The 17,625-nt window shown below is 33.9% G+C and overlaps 3 protein-coding genes across 7 annotated transcripts; 2 read left to right on the forward strand and 1 right to left on the reverse strand.

The window, feature by feature from the left end:
• The first annotated feature begins 729 nt into the window (after nucleotides 1-729).
• LOC128683634 (tubulin glycylase 3A-like) lies at nucleotides 730-6,365 on the forward strand. Of its 3 annotated transcripts, XR_008406311.2 has the most exons (12): nucleotides 730-894; nucleotides 1,173-1,323; nucleotides 1,642-1,844; nucleotides 2,145-2,320; nucleotides 2,503-2,943; nucleotides 3,343-3,554; nucleotides 3,645-3,735; nucleotides 3,811-3,981; nucleotides 4,255-4,508; nucleotides 4,920-5,263; nucleotides 5,341-5,497; nucleotides 6,278-6,365. XR_008406311.2 is itself a non-coding variant. In XM_053769468.2 (11 exons), the coding sequence occupies exons 2-11, from the start codon at nucleotides 1,200-1,202 to the stop codon at nucleotides 5,377-5,379; spliced, it is 2,055 nt and encodes a 684-aa protein (XP_053625443.1). In that variant the 5' UTR covers nucleotides 730-894; nucleotides 1,173-1,199; the 3' UTR covers nucleotides 5,380-6,365. The 3 variants fall into 3 exon arrangements, 2 of the variants coding, with proteins under 2 accessions (XP_053625443.1, XP_053625452.1); XM_053769468.2 differs by having other exon boundaries at nucleotides 5,341-6,365; XM_053769477.1 differs by lacking the exons at nucleotides 5,341-5,497; nucleotides 6,278-6,365 and having other exon boundaries at nucleotides 4,907-5,062.
• Nucleotides 6,366-6,633: 268 nt separating this feature from the next.
• On the forward strand, nucleotides 6,634-10,770 carry LOC128683625 (tubulin glycylase 3A-like). 2 transcript variants are annotated; one of them, XM_053769445.2, is made up of 6 exons: nucleotides 6,640-6,773; nucleotides 6,938-7,014; nucleotides 7,610-7,699; nucleotides 7,786-8,929; nucleotides 9,182-9,697; nucleotides 9,925-10,770. In XM_053769445.2, exons 2-6 carry the CDS (start codon nucleotides 6,976-6,978, stop codon nucleotides 10,743-10,745), a joined length of 2,610 nt encoding a protein of 869 aa, XP_053625420.1. In that variant the 5' UTR covers nucleotides 6,640-6,773; nucleotides 6,938-6,975; the 3' UTR covers nucleotides 10,746-10,770. The 2 variants fall into 2 exon arrangements, with proteins under 2 accessions (XP_053625430.1, XP_053625420.1); XM_053769455.2 differs by lacking the exon at nucleotides 6,938-7,014 and having other exon boundaries at nucleotides 6,634-6,773.
• Nucleotides 10,771-10,831: 61 nt separating this feature from the next.
• On the reverse strand, nucleotides 10,832-17,137 carry Arglu1 (Arginine and glutamate rich 1). 2 transcript variants are annotated; one of them, XM_053769488.2, is made up of 5 exons: nucleotides 16,846-17,137; nucleotides 16,178-16,337; nucleotides 15,646-15,846; nucleotides 14,600-14,683; nucleotides 10,832-13,963 (listed from the first exon to the last, which is right to left on the reverse strand). In XM_053769488.2, exons 1-5 carry the CDS (start codon nucleotides 16,998-17,000, stop codon nucleotides 13,799-13,801), a joined length of 765 nt encoding a protein of 254 aa, XP_053625463.1. In that variant the 5' UTR covers nucleotides 17,001-17,137; the 3' UTR covers nucleotides 10,832-13,798. The 2 variants fall into 2 exon arrangements, 1 of the variants encoding a protein (XP_053625463.1); XR_008406315.2 differs by having other exon boundaries at nucleotides 13,826-13,963; nucleotides 15,132-15,846.
• Between the last annotated feature and the right edge of the window lie 488 nt (nucleotides 17,138-17,625).

The following is a 17,625-nucleotide window of genomic DNA, read 5'->3' on the forward strand; positions in this document are numbered from 1 at the left end:
ATTTTTTTTTATCAATAAATATCAGTTCAGCAATTGGCTTTGACCCATTGATATATTATCTCTTTTATTTATTTTTATAAAGATAGATAATACAACAAAGTTCAATAACAGTCCATACTTTTATAATTTGGATCGAAAATCTAGACTTGCTTTTCAAATATGTAGACCAATTTTATCTTGCGACTAAAATAGTAAAAAAAATTAATGTAATGATACCATTACATTCAATTTTTACCACTGAGTCTGGATCTATTATACAAGTTTTATGATACGAGTACAACTACGTTATAGGCCATAAAATGTATGTCTGGGTTTTTGTACTTAGCATATCTACTAGATGAAAGTACTCCTAGGACACAATAAATTGATACTCGGCAACGATTTAGGACTGGCATTTTAGTAAATATTTAATTTGTATGTTTTTATTATAAATTTAATTTAGTTTGTTTTAATTTTGTTTACATTTATTATTTATATTTATTTATTTTTTTATTTATATTTGTTTTGTTTTAATTTTATTTTAAATTATATTAATTTTATTTTGTTATTTTTATATATAAAATGTAAATTCAAATAACATTATCTCACTACAAGCAGACTTTGAAAACTAGGAAAAATAGCTTATATTTTTTCTTTTTCATTAACTTATGAAATATACACTTTAATGCTCTCTCTCTCTCTCTTTTGCATAGAGGAAGAGTTTAGTTTCGGTTTATTTTGCCACTCGTGTGTACATGTGACATTTCCATTACTATCATTCTGGTTTGTCAAGAAATTAAACATGTTCAAATAAATTTACAGTTTACGTTTTTTTATGTAATTTCTTTTGCATAGAACGACGCTTTTGCGTTAACTTTTAACCCAGTTTTGTAAATAGCGACCTGGTTGCAGGAGGCAAGTAATTTGAGCTTATTAATTTCCGTGTGTATTCTGCACGTTTTGCGAAGGACGTACCCAGATAGTGACGTCACTCCCAGGTGCCAGGCGGTGATGTGCACCGATGCCTCGTTGATAACCAGGGACTCCAGATGTAGGTTAAGTTAAAGTAGGTTATTGCACTGGCAAGCTATATTTAGGCGGCCAGTCCATCACTGGCTGGCGAACAGTGCACACGTCGCGATGAGATAGGCTCCAAAAATGTGGGTGACATTTGATCAGCTGTTCTGTTACAGGATTTTGGAGAGGCGCGAAAGAGGCTGATGGCTGTAACAATGGAGTTGGAGGAGAGCGCCTCTGACTCGAAGATACCTAGAGAAAGCAGCGTAAAAAAAGAAAGACGTCCTTCCAGCGCTGTGTCTCTCAAGACAAGTGAATATGGGCCAGGTTCGTCGTAGAGGCGATAGGCCTAACGGTAGCCCTGCGTGTTTAAAAGAATCATAGTCGACCCTAATTTTTCGTTTCGTGTCTCCCATTATTTAGAGTCATTTTTACTAGCGTTGAAAGAATTGGTTAGATAGACTCCTCTGAATTTTTATAACTAATTTAAAATATAGTCTAAGAATATTTAATATAATTTCGATTCATAATATCTTCATATTACTCCATACATCGTTAGATATCATGTACAAAGTATCAATCGAGATTAATGTAGACTTAACATAATTTTATATTATTTATTATATTAAGACAATTGGTCGACAGTTCAAGTTCAAGAGTCAAGTTCAGCAGAGCAGTTGAAACAGTACAAGTCGTGGGTCAGCTCGGAGCGATGGAATGACTTGAAGAAAATCGCGGAGACCGCGATGAAGGAACGGAAAGTATTCATGATCAAGGGTGGAGGGTTCCCCGCGGTCCGGAGGGCGCTGCTCGAAAGGGGATGGGTCGAGAAATATGAGTCTAGTAAGGTAGGTTACATTCCAGCTTCGTAATGACACTGACAATAGGTCTTGATTGGAAAGAAGGGTAAGATTTGCACTTTATCTTTCTTACTTATGATTAATTAATTCAATGACTCTAATAATAATAAAGTTTTAGATTTTTATGTATTAGGTTATAAACAAATACAATAATTTTAATGACATCCAAGCGTTAAGTGTAACCAAGCACCATGATGAAATAAATATTTGGAATAAGCAATTAATTGTTGGTAAAGTTTCCAACAAGTGCGTTAGCCCATATGAACAATTATACATAATATTTTTAAGGTTCGCCATCCTCCTATAAACAGTGATCCAAAAAAAGCCACAGGAAAAGAGCTCTCCCGGGTTGAAAGGATGATCCTGTACAAATTTATGGAGCAGCATTCAGTCGATTTTCTATGGACCACGAAGAGAGACAAATACGACTGGTTGCTAAGTAATAAAGAAGTTATTATTAGCAGGTATAGAATGGTTGCGATGTATGTATTTTATTAATTCATCGCCGACGACGTTGACATGTCTTTTATATTCTATTTTCCTATTTCTTGATATCCTGTTCTCTAATATAGTTGCCTGTCCTGAAGTATTGCCTGTTTATTCTTCAGAACAGCAAGTCCATTTATTTAGCTATTGCTATTTATAGGTTCTCCAGATCTATATTTACAACCAAAGAAGGCTTGACGACGTCTCTAACCCAAATGCATTGGTATACTGAACCAGGTACGGCAGTAACTAAGTTTCCGCGTAGCTACAACATCCATAATTCCGATAGCCTGGAGGAGTTCATCGACGATTTCAGAATCACGGCCTGTATTAGTGTCTTGAAATGGCTTTGCAACACCCTGCAAAAGAAAGAGGAACAAAATTTGGTTACAACTCATGGAAAAGTGCCGTTTACTGCAATTGACTTCGCTCTCTGTAGACTCAACGAATATGTAACGTTTTACACACACAAAGACATCGACGATACTGAAGATCAGATGACACATGTGTGGGAACATGAATGGGATCAATTTCTAACACATCATTATCTTCTTGTACATGAGAAAGCGAAATTTACAGATGATAAAAACTATAATATAAGGTACTATTCTAAATAATGTTTCCAATGTTATTGTAGTTTTGATTTGAATGAAAGAAAACATTATGCTAATTAGATTAGTATCACGCAATGCCACATTGGTAATTGAATTAATATCAGTTATCAAATCGTTAATGCTAATTACAAACCGTATCATTAACGACGTTCGATAAATGACAAAACTATATTTTGAAAGAATGTATTTATATTCATATATTTTTCATTAATCTTTAGCCAAGTTAATTTTTCCTAAAGATTTATTTTATTTTTGACGGAATCCGTAGTAGAAAATGAAAGACTACTATTATAGGTTGAAATTATTGATAGAAAAATATAAATATCAGCCATGGTGGTATCCCAATTGTTGCTTGACTAATGATTATAAACGTTATATTGTCTTAGGCAACTAGAAAGAAGAGCTGCGAAGCTTTTATCAATGATGACGAAATTTTGGCCTCAAATCGATATCGACGGTGTTCTTAATATATGGATTGTGAAGCCTGGCAACAAGTGCCGTGGGCGCGGAATTCAGCTCATGAACAATATCAAAGACATAATAGGTCTCATAAATATACCAACTCAGAAAACTCGATATGTCGTTCAAAAATATATTGGTTAGTTTAGTAAGATTATTCTCAAGTAGTAGTAGAGGCCATAGCATAATTAAATAACTTATGGTATAATATTGTACTTCATAATTTCAGAAAATCCGCTCGTCATTTATAACACAAAATTTGACATACGGCAGTGGTTTTTAATCACAAATTGTCAGCCCCTCACAATCTGGGTCTACAGGTAACATCGCTTCAGCTATAGTTTTCCTAATTATTCTTCGAGCTGCTATTTATATTTTTTCCTTGATGATTTCAGGGATAGTTATTTAAGATTTAGCTCTCAAATATTCAGCTTGTCTAATTACCACGAATCCGTGCATCTTACCAACAATGCCGTCCAGACGAAATATAAAAATACTGGGGAGCGGGATAAAGCTTTGCCGGACGAAAATATGTGGGACTGCCATTCTTTCAAGGCTTACCTAAGGTAAAATTAAATTATTGACCTTAAAACATCTATAGTTTCTATAGTGCTATTGACAGCACCGATACCTATCGATACCTAGAAGAATGATGGAGATGAAAATACTTTTGGTAATCTCTATCAAAGTTAAAGGTGATTTACAAGGTCGACTCGAGATAGATCGATAGTAATTATTGATTTTTCTGCAACACTAGCAATTCGATCAAAGTGATTTCATAGAATACCTACCACCTTTGTAGAAAGGCTAATGCTAAAGATTTTTTTCTATTTTTGAAGACAGATAGGGAAGTATGAAATGTGGGAAAATAAGATTTTCCCCGGTATGAAGCAGTGCCTCATTGGAGCTATGTTAGCCTGTCAGGATAGCATGGATAAGCGGCAGAACAGCTTCGAACTATATGGCGCGGACTTCATGTTGACTGAAGACTTCACTCCATGGCTCATTGAGATCAACTCGAGTCCAGACATGGCTGCCACTACTTCAGTCACGGCTAGATTGTGTCCTCAATGCTTGGAAGATGTCGTAAAAGGTAATCAATTAATTTATGTACATACTACCCCTTGGGTAGGTACACGAAAGTGTAAATACTATTAAGTTACTAGTTAAAATTTATAAATAGGAAACTAAGTGCAAAGGTAGGTACTACTTATTTCAAATAAATTTCTTCCTTTCATGAAAGAAAGAAAATTGCGTAAGACAATGTTTAACGATAGAAACAATATTTTTGTAATTAAAATATAATATACATACGATGTTATGTTTGGATTTCATGCCTAGGCTAGTTTTTGGTGGCTTTTTTGGTCACAATACAAAACAATAACGTTTGAAATGTAATAATAAATCTTTTTAATAGTGACACCTCGGGTATGTCCTGATCTATTAGTTGCCTTATATTTTGTATGTTATCTCTAAAATATCTTCTAACAGATTGTCGTTTCAGTTATACTTGATCGTCGTCATAATCCTGATGCAGATACGGGCACATTTGAATTAGCCTACAGACAAGTAGTCCCGAAGGCACCCGCCTATCTCGGCTTATCCCTATGTATAAACGGCAAGAAACTTCTTAAAAAATCGAAGGAACGCAGACACGAGCCCCGCAATGTCACACCCGTAGCACCCCAGGAGCCTGCAGGAGACTACACTGGATTTGACAAAGACCAACCAGTGCCTGCTGAATACAGTGGACCGATCATCACTGACTTCCTTTCGTGGCTCAATCCTTACGATACCATACCCATGAACAAGGATGGAATAGTTTTAGGGCCAAAGGATTCACTGACGGTACGCCAAGCTATTACTTCTGTAAAATCGTTAAAAAGTGGATCTAAAAAACGTAAAACATCCGCGCTCTCTTTTAGGACTCACCGAGGAAAACGAGAAAAAAATACAGAATATAGAAGACGTGTCGTTCCACACTCGTGCTGCCGGCCCGATGAAGGTCAAACTGGTGTCCTCGCCGGTAAATACCGGACAGAGTCAGCCAGCAAAGCCAACAGACAGAAAGTAGACAGATCGGTTGGTAACAAGAGATGTTATATAGATCCCGTGGAGTGGGAGCGAGAAACGGCTAGTATTTTGCGTTCAACAATATCGGTTCAAAATAAATTATCGAATAGGTCGAATCTAGCCTCGACGACCTGCCTAGAAGAGCCTAGTCTTCCTCTTCGTCAGTCGAAATCTGGCTCTATTAAATCACCAATGGCTCCTCAAAGGTTGCGCAAAAACGTTGACGATTCCGATCCTATCAAGAAATTGAGCGCCATTGGAAGGAATATTTGTAAGTTAAGAGATGAAAACAGGACACAAGAAGGAATTTCTTTGTCTAAAAGTTGTTCTTCTATCTATCCCTATCGCGTCGTGAGCACACCAGTAAACAACGAACTGCGCAATGCGAAATAAACCACCAACTTTTCTATTTTCTTGTCCCAAATTATAAGTGGTGTTCAAACCATACAACTTTATTCATATAAATTACATACATTCTTTCTGAATAAGCTTTACCTAAGATTTTGTATTTGCTATCGAATTTTGTTGACAAATGCATTAAGTTGATAAGATCCACTAACTTTATATGGGGCAGAAAATATTTAATGAGCTATCATGAATGCGGATTTGCGTGACAAGCCGCCGACACGCCGCCAGTGCGTTTGTTTTATTGAAAACACGCAGTGTTGTAAAATGTTTGGCTTCGTATAAGAGTGAATATTTAACTACTCATATTTTTCTGGCTGTTAAATTTTTAAATTCTATCCAAGAAATTACATTATTTTTAGTGATAAGATGATTTTCTTTCAGTTTCAGGTCCTCCTTCCAATCCCGACTCCTCACCCCATCTCCCAAGATTGACTTAATTGTAAAAGTAAAGGAAATCGGTTGTATTACATTTTTTTTCTTTATTTTTGCGTGCCTACTGAAAAAAAAAACTTAACTACTTATATCATAGTGACTTAACATGTCAAATTACAAGTCCGGAATAATAAACACAAAAAATTAACGAGTAGTAAATACATTTAAATTAATAATTAAAAATTTGATCACAACGATAAAAAAATGGAGTGATGTTTCATTAACAACTAATAAAAAATAAAATATTAAAAAAAAAACATTATTAATTTTTGATTGTGCATACACAAGAACATTGTAGATCACCCGTCGTAAGGTTTCTGCTCTAGGACTTCCGAGCAGACATCAGAAAAATAAATTTTGCTTCATGTAATACCAGCCTTTCAGGAAGTCTCTTGTATTCGCAAGCTATTCACCGACCAAGAACCAAATAGACATGTATAAAAAGGTAAGATTTTGGTTATAATATCCTTTACCTAAAAGCATATATTTCCTACTTAGGTACATAGGAGTTAATTGTTAGGTTAATTTTAGAAAACAATCTTGAGACTCATAATACTCTTGACGGTTCACTTATCTAATTTTATTTTAATTTTTTTTATTTACTTTCAGTTTACCTTTAGATTTTAAAATAATGACTTGATGCAATAATGCCGTTAAAAAAGCGACATACGGCGGGAAAGAAAAAGGTACTAATTTTTATCGAAAATATATTACATTTTACCCGTAGTGTAGTAGTACCATTCATCGGTAGTTGACAAGGTCAGAGAATTGTAAAAAATATGATAATCCAGATAAAATAGATCGACTACGCGGGGCCCAGATATATTTAGGATCATTATGATAATTCATAATGATCAGTGCAGGAATGCAGCTGAATCTTTATACGAAGACTAGCTTTTGCTGGCGTGCATTTCCCGCGGGAAAATTTGTTTTTGCAAGATATAAGGTGACCTACCCTACGTCCTCCGTAATTCAAATTACACGTGTATGCGAAATTTCAACAAGATTGGTAAAAAAGATAGGTAAAGCGTGAAGAGGTAGAGTAACAAACTTACTTTCGCATTTAAGTATAGTATTATAGGTTAAAATTTTAAGTTGGTAAGAAAGTACAAGAGGTAACAAACTTACTTCGCATTAGTATATAAAAAAAACAATCTCAACCATCACAAAAAAACTAAAATTTTGAACCAACTTTCATTAAGAAGTCGAAAGAAGAAGAAAAAATTTTTTGCTTAAATTTGTATTGCGTTTTCATTACACATCAATGCATTACGTTTTCAGAAAACCTCTGTGCCAATTAAGTCATATCCAAAACCAGAGGGGAGTGTAGCATCCACTCCTCCTTCGCCAGAGCCTGAAATTACCGTAAAGGTAATACCTATCTATATAAAAAATGGACTATATTTATCCATGGCATGGTTATGTGCTGTTGTTTATATTAACTATTAATTTTTCAGACCATCCGAACCAAAAGCTATGATAAAAGCGGCGTCGCACGATTATATTCTCCTTTCAATAGGTTCGGCAGCCCGAGGGCAGGTGATAAACTGTCGAATCCCTACAAAAGCATTTACAAACCGTCGGGACTCTCTCCCAAAGAGAAGAGCTACGTCATATCCAGTTGCCAAACGCGCACCAACCGATATATAAAACTTAAAGCCCTCGCATATAACGCTATGAATTGTAACAAAATATTCTCAATATATGGCAGTTGTAATGCTGTCAGAGATGCATTATTGGAACGCGGATGGGTTGAAAAAATACCACCGAATAAAATGAACCTATCTAAAATAAGAAATGGAAAGTTTCAAAATAAATCCGAAGTACACGGGGAGCTAGAAAGACTACTACTGTCTAATCTAGTCGAAAAAGCGAGCCCAAATTTTGTGTGGAAAACAAAAGATGAGAATCATGAATTAATAATTGATATGAAAAATGAAAACTACACTATGATAAATAAATTAAAAATCGATGCATTGTGGACTTCAAAACAAGGTCTTTGTTCTTCGATAAAAAGGAATTATTGGTTTAATATCGATGAAATAGCTGAAATGAATTGTCCTCGAACATACAATAGTAGTGAGGTCGGTGAAATCGAAGATTTCGTAAAAGATTATAAAATGACAGCGTGTACAAGTTTGTTGAAGTGGGTGCTGTCCATGGTAGCCAACAAAAGGCCTGTATTTCTGGAAACAGGGAATGTGTCCTTAAATGTAATAGTTTTTGCGTTGAATAGATGTAAAGAATATCTATTTAGGAAACAAAATAAGGACATCGACCATCCTATCAGCTCCAAACCAGTCAGTTCAGGCCAATGGAATTCGTTTCTAAAAAAGTATTATCGTATTATCGAAAAGGAGGAAGTCTTTGAACTGGACCATGAAAATAGGTTACCTCTTTATTTGGGTTATGCTAAAATTTTGTTGCAAGAGATTCACAAATATCGACCCCAGTTGAGCTGTGAAGGCTGTCATAACATTTGGATCATTAAACCGGCCAATTGTTCTAGGGGCCGTGGAATAAGGATGGCTTCCAAACTAGGCGTTATGACAAACTTGTTAAATAAGATTAATAATAAATACGTCATTCAAAAATATATAGGTAAGGAAGGATGTGATTGTGTAAAACTAGAAATATTTTGTTTTAATGTAAAAAAAGTTAGTTACAATATTAAAAGTTGTCTGTCATCAATACGTTTGCCAACGCCAGACCATTCACATTCTGAAACCACGGACATGGATTGAATTTGCCTGTCTGGCCATGAGGGGCGTGTGTGTTAGACTAATGGTAGGTCTAGTGTAACTACCTGTTTGTATTCTACTTTTAAATCAATGTAATCTTGATCATTTTTAGAAGAACCGTTGCTGATACACGACACTAAATTCGACATAAGGCAATATTATCTGGTGACCAGCACATACCCCCTGATAATTTGGTGTTACAAAGAATGCTACTTGAAATTTAGCTCCCAAAAATATAGCCTCAAGAATTACCATGAATCGATACATCTGACAAATAATGCTGTACAAAGAAAATACAAAAACTGTTTGGGACGACACAAAGATCTTCCTCAGCAAAATATGTGGGATCTAGATACATATAAGGAATATTTAATAAAGATCGGGCAAGACCAATCGTGGGATAACATTATATACCCTGGAATGAAAAAATCTATCATTGGAATTATGTTGAGCTGCCAAGATTCTCTTTCCGTTAGTAAGAATCGTTTCGAAATGTATGGCTGTGATTTCATATTAGACAAAGGATACAGACCTTGGCTGATTGAGATCAATTCTTGTCCAGATTTGAACCACACAACTTCGGTTACAGCAAAAATTTGTCCCGCCGCCATTTCTGATATCATTAAAGGTAAGCTCAATTAAATAAGACGAATATTCTAACGACAATCCAAAAAAACATAAACACACAAACAGCAGCATGATAATAGTTTGATAGGTACCATGCTATGCAGAGGTAGGTAATAGTGGTAAATTGGCAATAAATTTAGTTTGAGTAGGAACTTATACCTATGGGAAGGTGCTTAATAAAAGTTTTTAATTTGCTTTCAATAAATTAATGGTGATAATTATTTTTAGTGGTAATAGATAATGCTGCGAATCCAAGAGCGCCAACTGGAAATTTTGAATGCATATACCGACAACCCATGACGATACCCCGATACGTCGCTGCAGCCGAATTGTTCGTCAAAGGTTACGCGCTCCCAAACGAATACTTCTATAAAGGAAATGTTGAAATTAAGGAGTCTTATGAAGACCCAGATATAGGTAGAGAACGTAACTTGAAATCAGTTCTGCAGAAGTTAAAACGGTACTATGATGTTGATATTACGACGGATCCGGATGAGAACCTAGAATACAACATTACGATTAAAAATGAAAGCACTCATGTGACTGAATCTAAGATGGAGAAGTCTGATATGAATGAATCTGAGACTGAGACGTCAGTAGCTACCATCATCACCGACCACATACGTGACCTGACGGATAAGATCACTTCGGAGCACTCTATCAGTAATCCGTCAGGATCGACCGAGGCGGCCATATCTACCTCAACGATAAATGTAAAGAAATGCATTCGAAAATCTCGTCTTGAAATGAAAACTAATCAAAGCGTAAAGAGCGACACCACTATTGATTCTTTACTTAGGAAGTCCTGCAGTCACGTTGACTGTGGATTGAAGAAATCATTCAGCTTCAGTAAATTAGATGATGGACCCTGCGGAAAAGCCAGCTACTTCGATATGATCGATTTCATGACTTTCCCCAATGAAAATAATTTTGTAGTATGTAAAAAGCGCGATCTTACAAAACTAAGTCCGTCGGGGCTAAATATTGCAGAAGCAGCGTTGAAAATGATGTTTTTTATGAGTAAAAAAGAAAAAGAGTATTGTTGCTAAAAATAAATCATCATGAATTACGTAATTTATTTCATTTCACAATTTTTTTTACAAATCTGTAGCTAAAATAGTAAATAAAAACAGACTTTGAGGAATTCATTTATTTATTGAATAAATCAAGTATTAATTTACTTATTAAGTTACCTACTAAAGATTTTGGTGTTAAAATGAACACCTGTTTGCGAACTCCAAGACTGAAAAGAAACATTTAATCACATATTTGATAATTGCGTTATAAAAGAACAGCTATCTAACTACGAAGGTATGAAATACATTTTACAAAATTGTTTTAGGTATTGCCATAATCGTCTTTGTAGTGCAGCGGGCGGTATTCATTTTGCAGCTGTAAGTTTAGAAAATATTCAACTAACAGCAAATGCATCTAAGGCGTTTTTTGTACTTGGTATAAGTAACAAACAACTATTTTCTAACACCAAATAACAACAATACATATTATTATCTATTATCAAACACCAGTTTATATGATAATTAATGTTACTTTGAAAATAATTTTAGCGCCACTTTAGGCTTCGTCCGAGTTCTCATTTGTATTAAAAGACCTACGTCTAAACAGAACATGGATGGATATACTTGTGGTTAAATTGATCACAATTCGCATTTGTGAAATTAATCAATATTTATTTTTAAATAATTGTCTTCCCCATTTACATTCACAAAAAAATAACTATTAGCGCATAAAGATTAATCAGCGAAATGGCATGTTTTAAAATAAGATATGCAAATAATAACTATTCAAAAACTGTTATATTAAGTTCATTTATTGCTTAACGCGATCCACTTTACGACCTAAACTGAACTGCATCGCAAATTCGTACCATCGACTTAATTTTTAGTATGAATGCGATTCATTTTAGGTGTCTAAATTGAACTGAGTTGCATTGTAAAATTTGATGGTAGGCCAGTAGGTCTGCGTATAACATATAAAATAACAATTTATATACATACTTTTCATTGCATCATTGCATTTTGTATAAAAAACAAATTAGACATTTTGCAAATTAGTCACTATAGCTAATGAAATATATATATTTTTTATAATTTCGCGTTTCGTAGTCTGTGTACTAAACTCAAACTATAGTTTACTCTATAATAAATAAAAAAATGTGACTTTGCTTGAACATGATTTGAGATGAATAGCTTTAGATTTGATCACTTACGTCCTAATGAAACTACAATGTCAAAAGTAAAACTATTCATTGCAAAACCTCAAATTTAAAATTTATTAATATACATAACTATACCCCATTTGTTTAGATAAATAGTATTGTCATCTTTTTATAGAAATGCACATTAAATCTTTCCACATTATAAGTTCATTGTAGAAATTATCAATTACATATTTTTTATTGTTTTTGTATTGTGTAATTATTTTCATATGAAAGTGGGTATTGCATTAAAAATATATGTACATACTTTGTGTATCACTTTTTCGTCCATATACAATCAGGGCATAGAATGTTAACTGTGGTATCAGTATAGTACATCAGAGGCAAAATCATCAAAAATCATGTCGAACAAACAAAATAAACAATGTGATAAACATTGTTCATAACTTTTTACAAAATGTTGACGTAAATATCTTAATCTAATTATATATTTACATAAACTTATTGCTACATTCTCTTGTTACAAATAAAAATCAAACTTTATAATGACCTCTACCTGCGATTTATATGTAAAGCCATTTTCAAATTATGGCAGGAAACAATAATGTTAGATGACCAGAAAGTCGAAAATGATGCTGGTACATCATACAGTTTCATTTGATTATTTAGACATGGCATAAGTATTTGAAATATCTCTAGCTTTTCAAATACGCTCATTAAATGATTAAATTATTAATTTTGAAGGAACAAAATATGCAACTGAAGAGACACGAATGAAAGATATTAAATCAATAACTATATACACATTACACAAATATTACAAGACATGAGCAACATTCTGTCAAATAATAGAGCTTTCTTTTGAAAATGAAAATAATTGTTCTAAATATAATGTAGACTAAATTTAATAAGAAATGGTCAAGCATGTTCAATTCAAAGCAAGCATTATTATCCATCACATTCACAAGTTACCTAAATCAAGGTGAAAAGTTTTTTAATTCAGCTATAAAAGAAACTGAACATTGTGTGTAACTGGGGGCTTCGTGGGTACTATTTAAATGTTCACATTGCGACACTCAAAAGTGTAATGCAAACCCACACTAAGGCTTCTGAACGCGTACGCGAAAGGGTTATGGGCATATCTCAAGTTTGTCCAAGAATATCTAGTTAGTAATTATTTATATATCAACATTAATTGCATTTTTGCTGTACATATTTTGGGCTATTTAATACTGCATACAGTCCGATGTATAGATATTTTTATACCCATTAAGATTTAATTTCTTTGCCAGTTATTGCTGGACGATAACTATCAGAAGTAGATTAATAACAATTCATGGCCCAAATAGCAAAATAAACACATAAAACATCTCTAATCATTTCTTCGCTCACTAGTAGCATTGACAAGTATAGTCTTATTAATTATATCTGACAATTTAAAAAAAAAACTTGCGGACAAAGAATATCAAGTTCAAATTTGTCTTGGAAATGGATCATACTTTCCACCAGCGCTCCCAGCGACGAATTCAATCGCGTTAGACATCAGTATTTATAAATACATTGCATAAAGAGTACTTGTCGCTTTTAGAGTTGCAATGACGCGCATCACCATCTAATGTTCTTGTATCTAAGATAGTGGTCAGTCATTTTAATCTATATCCTGTCCATTTAGGTAATTCAAATATTGTATTTTTATTAAAATGTACACTTTAAAATACGATTTTTAAGTGATTAATTTGTAAAAAGCAATTGACATTTTGAATTGCATGACATTTCAATAAAATGGCATGTCAAGATTGTGTATATTTACTTAGAAAGTATAATCTACCTACCAAACTCAGATTTAGTAAACATCATATTTTACACTATAAATCTATGGAATAACCCCAAAGTTTCGAAGAAATTGATGCTTCAAGTAATAAGTACTCATGATAGAGGTTTTAAAGAAAATGACAGTTTTGGTCTTGAGTTGTTTTTGCCTAGAATTTTCTTCTGTTCCTCTTTGACCCTCTTCTCTTGTTCCTTTTTCAGTTTTTGTCTCTCTTCATCCATTTTTCTTTGTTCTTCAATCATGGCTAGTCGTTCCTCAGCCTATAATTCGAGATAATACAACTCAGAATAAACATTACTAAAAGGAAAACAACTAATATTTAAAATGGGTGCAAAAATTATTACACTATAGCATCTAGTGTAACATACCAAAACGAAAACTTTTTAAAAGACATGTGCTAAAATCATCAGCTATTCATCAATATTTAAGTGATGACCTTACTATGGATCAATTGATATTGATTATCTAACAATATGCATGCCACATTTAAAGTAATAGTAATAAATAAATATTACTAGATGTCAAAAATATTTCAAAGAATGAAATGCATATATCATTTTTATTTTGCCATACCTTCAAACATGTTACATCACATAATGGTATTATTCTGTGTTATTCAACACTTAACTTGGTAGACAACATACAATAATAAATTATAAGAGTAATTGAAGGTATGTGGGGTATTTCATCAAGGGCTTAACAGCTGGCACAGATAATGTAGACTAGCTATGCTCTGCTGCAGTTCCCCCATAGTAATCAAGACTTTTTGGCTATGTTATATCCTTCTGATTGTGTTTATCATACACATTAATTTTTCTAGTCAACTTGTCAATACAATACAAACTCTTAAGCAAGTATTTTATTTGTCATATTCATGTAGCATGTGATGTACTCACCAACTTGCGCTGAGCTTCTTCAATCTTTTTATTATTTTCTGCCATAATATCCTCCAGCTCTTTCCTTTTACGAGCTTCTTCCTCCTGTTTAACAGAAAACTAATGTTAACTCAGTCCTTGACAATACCCACAGACATCATAAATAAAAAACGAAAACATTATATTTAATACAAAATCAAATAGTAATCAATTTCATTTCATATAAAACATACAAAAAAGTTACTAAACAGATACTAACAAAACAGATTGACAAAAACAATATTTCTGTTTAAATTAAAACTTTTTGATTCATATTATTCTATAAACATTCTAGTAGCAGAGCTTAGACATTTTTACAATATTATGTAAAGAACATTTTAAAGTTACATATAAATTCTACAATCTCTGTTCCAATAGCATAATGAACTTTGTGCACAACATTTTCCATTCATTAAGTATAATCATAATCATCCCATTCTGAAAAAGACCACCCATTAACTGCCTAGTGTCAAACTGAAAATGTCGTTATACAAAAAATAGGTTCAAAAAATACCTTCAGCAATCACGACCGGGTCCTCAAAGCTGCATCTCCATAACATTCTTACAGCTCCTTGATCTTGATCAGTCTTCCGACCTGACTTATAGACTACGTGACTGCCAAGCACAGTCAAGTGAACAATTTTAAAATGCTAGCCAGTCGCCCTTAAGGCAGTCTTACATTAAAGCAGAAGGTTACGACTGCTTCATATTGAATGACATGCATGTAGTGGGTATGTCGAATTTAAAACAGGCCTCAGCCTTAGTGAGTGACAATGTAATAAGAATTTAACAACAAAATTCTTGTAAGCACTCGAACTACACCTGACTGGACCTTTAACATGATCGAAATAATACTTTTATTAGTTACTTTGTAATAATATGTTGGTATTTAAACATTTGATTTTTACACTTAGTGTGTTTACTAGGTGCAGGCAAGAGAGGGTTCTCGCGGCGCGAGGGTCATGTGTAAGAGCAATGTGATTTAGGATTGCTGTTGCACATGACTGGTAAGAGAAAGTATCAGTTACCTGCCGGGCAGCTTCCTCTCGGCGCTGTTGTTCTCGTTGCCGTTCCAATTCTTCCATCATTTCTTTCTCCATCTTGCGCTTGGCCTCTTCAACCCTTTTGGCTACTTCTTGTTCGATTTCATCCTTCCTTTTCTCTAATTCTTCTTCAACTCGCTTTTTAACTAGTAGCTCTATCCTTTTGGCAGCTTCTTCTTCTACAACCTGAAAAGTAAGTAAGTAATATTTACTATATATATATATATGCAAGCTTTCGCTCAATTTGAACTTTACTTTTTACGGGCTGAGAATACTATAAAAACACATTGAAACATGAATCATAACCATAATTTGATACTTATTGTGTTACATCAGATGTTAGTATTTTGATAACACTCATTACCTACAGAAAGCGAACTTTAAAATACTATAGATAAGAAGAGATAGAGGTGTCATATTTGTTTTTTTTACTAGTGTTTTATTCAATATCATCAAAACGCAAATTCCAGAAAGTAATATTGACATGAATGTTTGGTTAGTTTAAAATTGGATGCACCTTCTGTTCTGCTTCCCTGACACGTCTTTGTCTCTCCATTTCGGCCAATCTGTCAACTTCATCCATCTTGTTGCGGCCTTTAGACTTCTTTCTATGACTTCTACTGCCTTCAAAAGAAACTGCACTACTGCTTGATGAAGATACAGAATGGGACCTCTTTCTGAAAGTGAATAAATATTTATAAGTAACAATAAAGACGTAAAACAAATATATAGACTGTTTGTTATTGAGACACTATGACAGTAAGTCTCAACGAACCCGGTCTTATTGTCTTTTAAGAGTAAGACAGTCAACTTTTATTAGACTAACCCTGTCTGAAAAACGAGTACCTAGTGTAATATAGGCCCTACAGAATGAGCTAAGTATGATGTACAACTCGTCCGAATCAACTGTGAACTCCGCTGAAATATGACCCCTCTCCGTCGAGGTACACTCTTAATTCTTACGGGTTGTACGTTATGACGATTGATTACCGGTATTAGCAGGAGTTGAACACAGACCGGGTTACTCAAAAGCAAACACCGACAAAAAATCTAAATAAACGAAATTACTAGAGTGTGATAAGGCGTCGTGGAAGCTACGGTGCGAATTTGTGACAAGTGAAGAGCCATTGTTTTTGGCTATTCTGATTAAAAGGTAGACCATATGTAAACTATATTCATATTAACCTAGATTTGGAGCTCCGTTCTCTTGACTTCTCAACATGTTTCGAACTCCTGCTTCGTGATGAAGACCGATCTTTGGATCTACTCTTCTTTCGCGAATGTTTGCTGCTTTTGTGGTGACGCCGTGGCGACTTGCTTCGCGTTCTCGATCGGCCCATTTTCAATTCACTAAATCCTGTAGAATTAGTTAAATGAAACAAACAGTAGGTATTCAATAAAATGCTCTCAGCTCTCTCAATGTGACAACTGAACAGACGCCATATTTTTTTTATATAGTTTGCGTCAATGTTGCGTGCGATAGCGAGCGAGTGAGTGAGTGAATGAATATGTTTTTTTTTTCAAACTCAAATAGCTTTATTGCAGTAACTGTGTAGTACAAGGTGTGGCACATACAATACAATAGTTTCAACAGTTTACCCTTACAGGCATGCTATATTAGCATTATGTTACACTTATAACACATACTATGTTCTATATATGGGTACGTGCAGTACTCACAAATTAAACTGTTTGAACAATTTATAAGTAATTTGTCTTTGCACACGATATAAGTAATTTCATACGATATAATTATTTATGGAATACATATCTATTTACTCTCGTAACGTACGAGTATTAGACTCATATTCATCCAAATTGTAAAACACATACAAGCCTTAAGCGTAAGTTTGAATAAGTGACTATTTTGGATACATTTGATATTTTATAATATTGTTGTTACACATTTATTCCAGAAATATAGGCACTTTTTTATACACTTCATTATTTATATAAATTTCTTTG

This window comes from Plodia interpunctella, chromosome 1 (genome assembly GCF_027563975.2).
Source record: "Plodia interpunctella isolate USDA-ARS_2022_Savannah chromosome 1, ilPloInte3.2, whole genome shotgun sequence".
In the NCBI taxonomy this organism is placed as follows: domain Eukaryota; kingdom Metazoa; phylum Arthropoda; class Insecta; order Lepidoptera; family Pyralidae; genus Plodia; species Plodia interpunctella.

Bases quoted from the DNA above. Each gene is read 5' to 3' on its own strand.
- LOC128683625 (XM_053769445.2), top strand. From the start codon at position 6,976: ATGCCGTTAAAAAAGCGACATACGGCGGGAAAGAAAAAG. The intron at 7,015-7,609 runs GTACTAATTTTT...TTACGTTTTCAG, and splicing joins ATACGGCGGGAAAGAAAAAG to AAAACCTCTGTGCCAATTAA. The intron at 9,698-9,924 runs GTAAGCTCAATT...AATTATTTTTAG, and splicing joins CATTTCTGATATCATTAAAG to TGGTAATAGATAATGCTGCG.
- Arglu1 (XM_053769488.2), bottom strand. From the start codon at position 17,000: ATGGGCCGATCGAGAACGCGAAGCAAGTCGCCACGGCGTCACCACAAA. The intron at 14,684-15,645 runs GTAACTGATACT...TCTGTTAAACAG, and splicing joins GAGAGGAAGCTGCCCGGCAG to GAGGAAGAAGCTCGTAAAAG. The intron at 13,964-14,599 runs GTGAGTACATCA...CTCGAATTATAG, and splicing joins AAGAAGCTCAGCGCAAGTTG to GCTGAGGAACGACTAGCCAT.
- LOC128683634 (XM_053769468.2), top strand. From the start codon at position 1,200: ATGGCTGTAACAATGGAGTTGGAGGAGAGCGCCTCTGACTCGAAGATA. The intron at 1,845-2,144 runs GTAGGTTACATT...AATATTTTTAAG, and splicing joins AGAAATATGAGTCTAGTAAG to GTTCGCCATCCTCCTATAAA. The intron at 3,982-4,254 runs GTAAAATTAAAT...CTATTTTTGAAG, and splicing joins TCTTTCAAGGCTTACCTAAG to ACAGATAGGGAAGTATGAAA.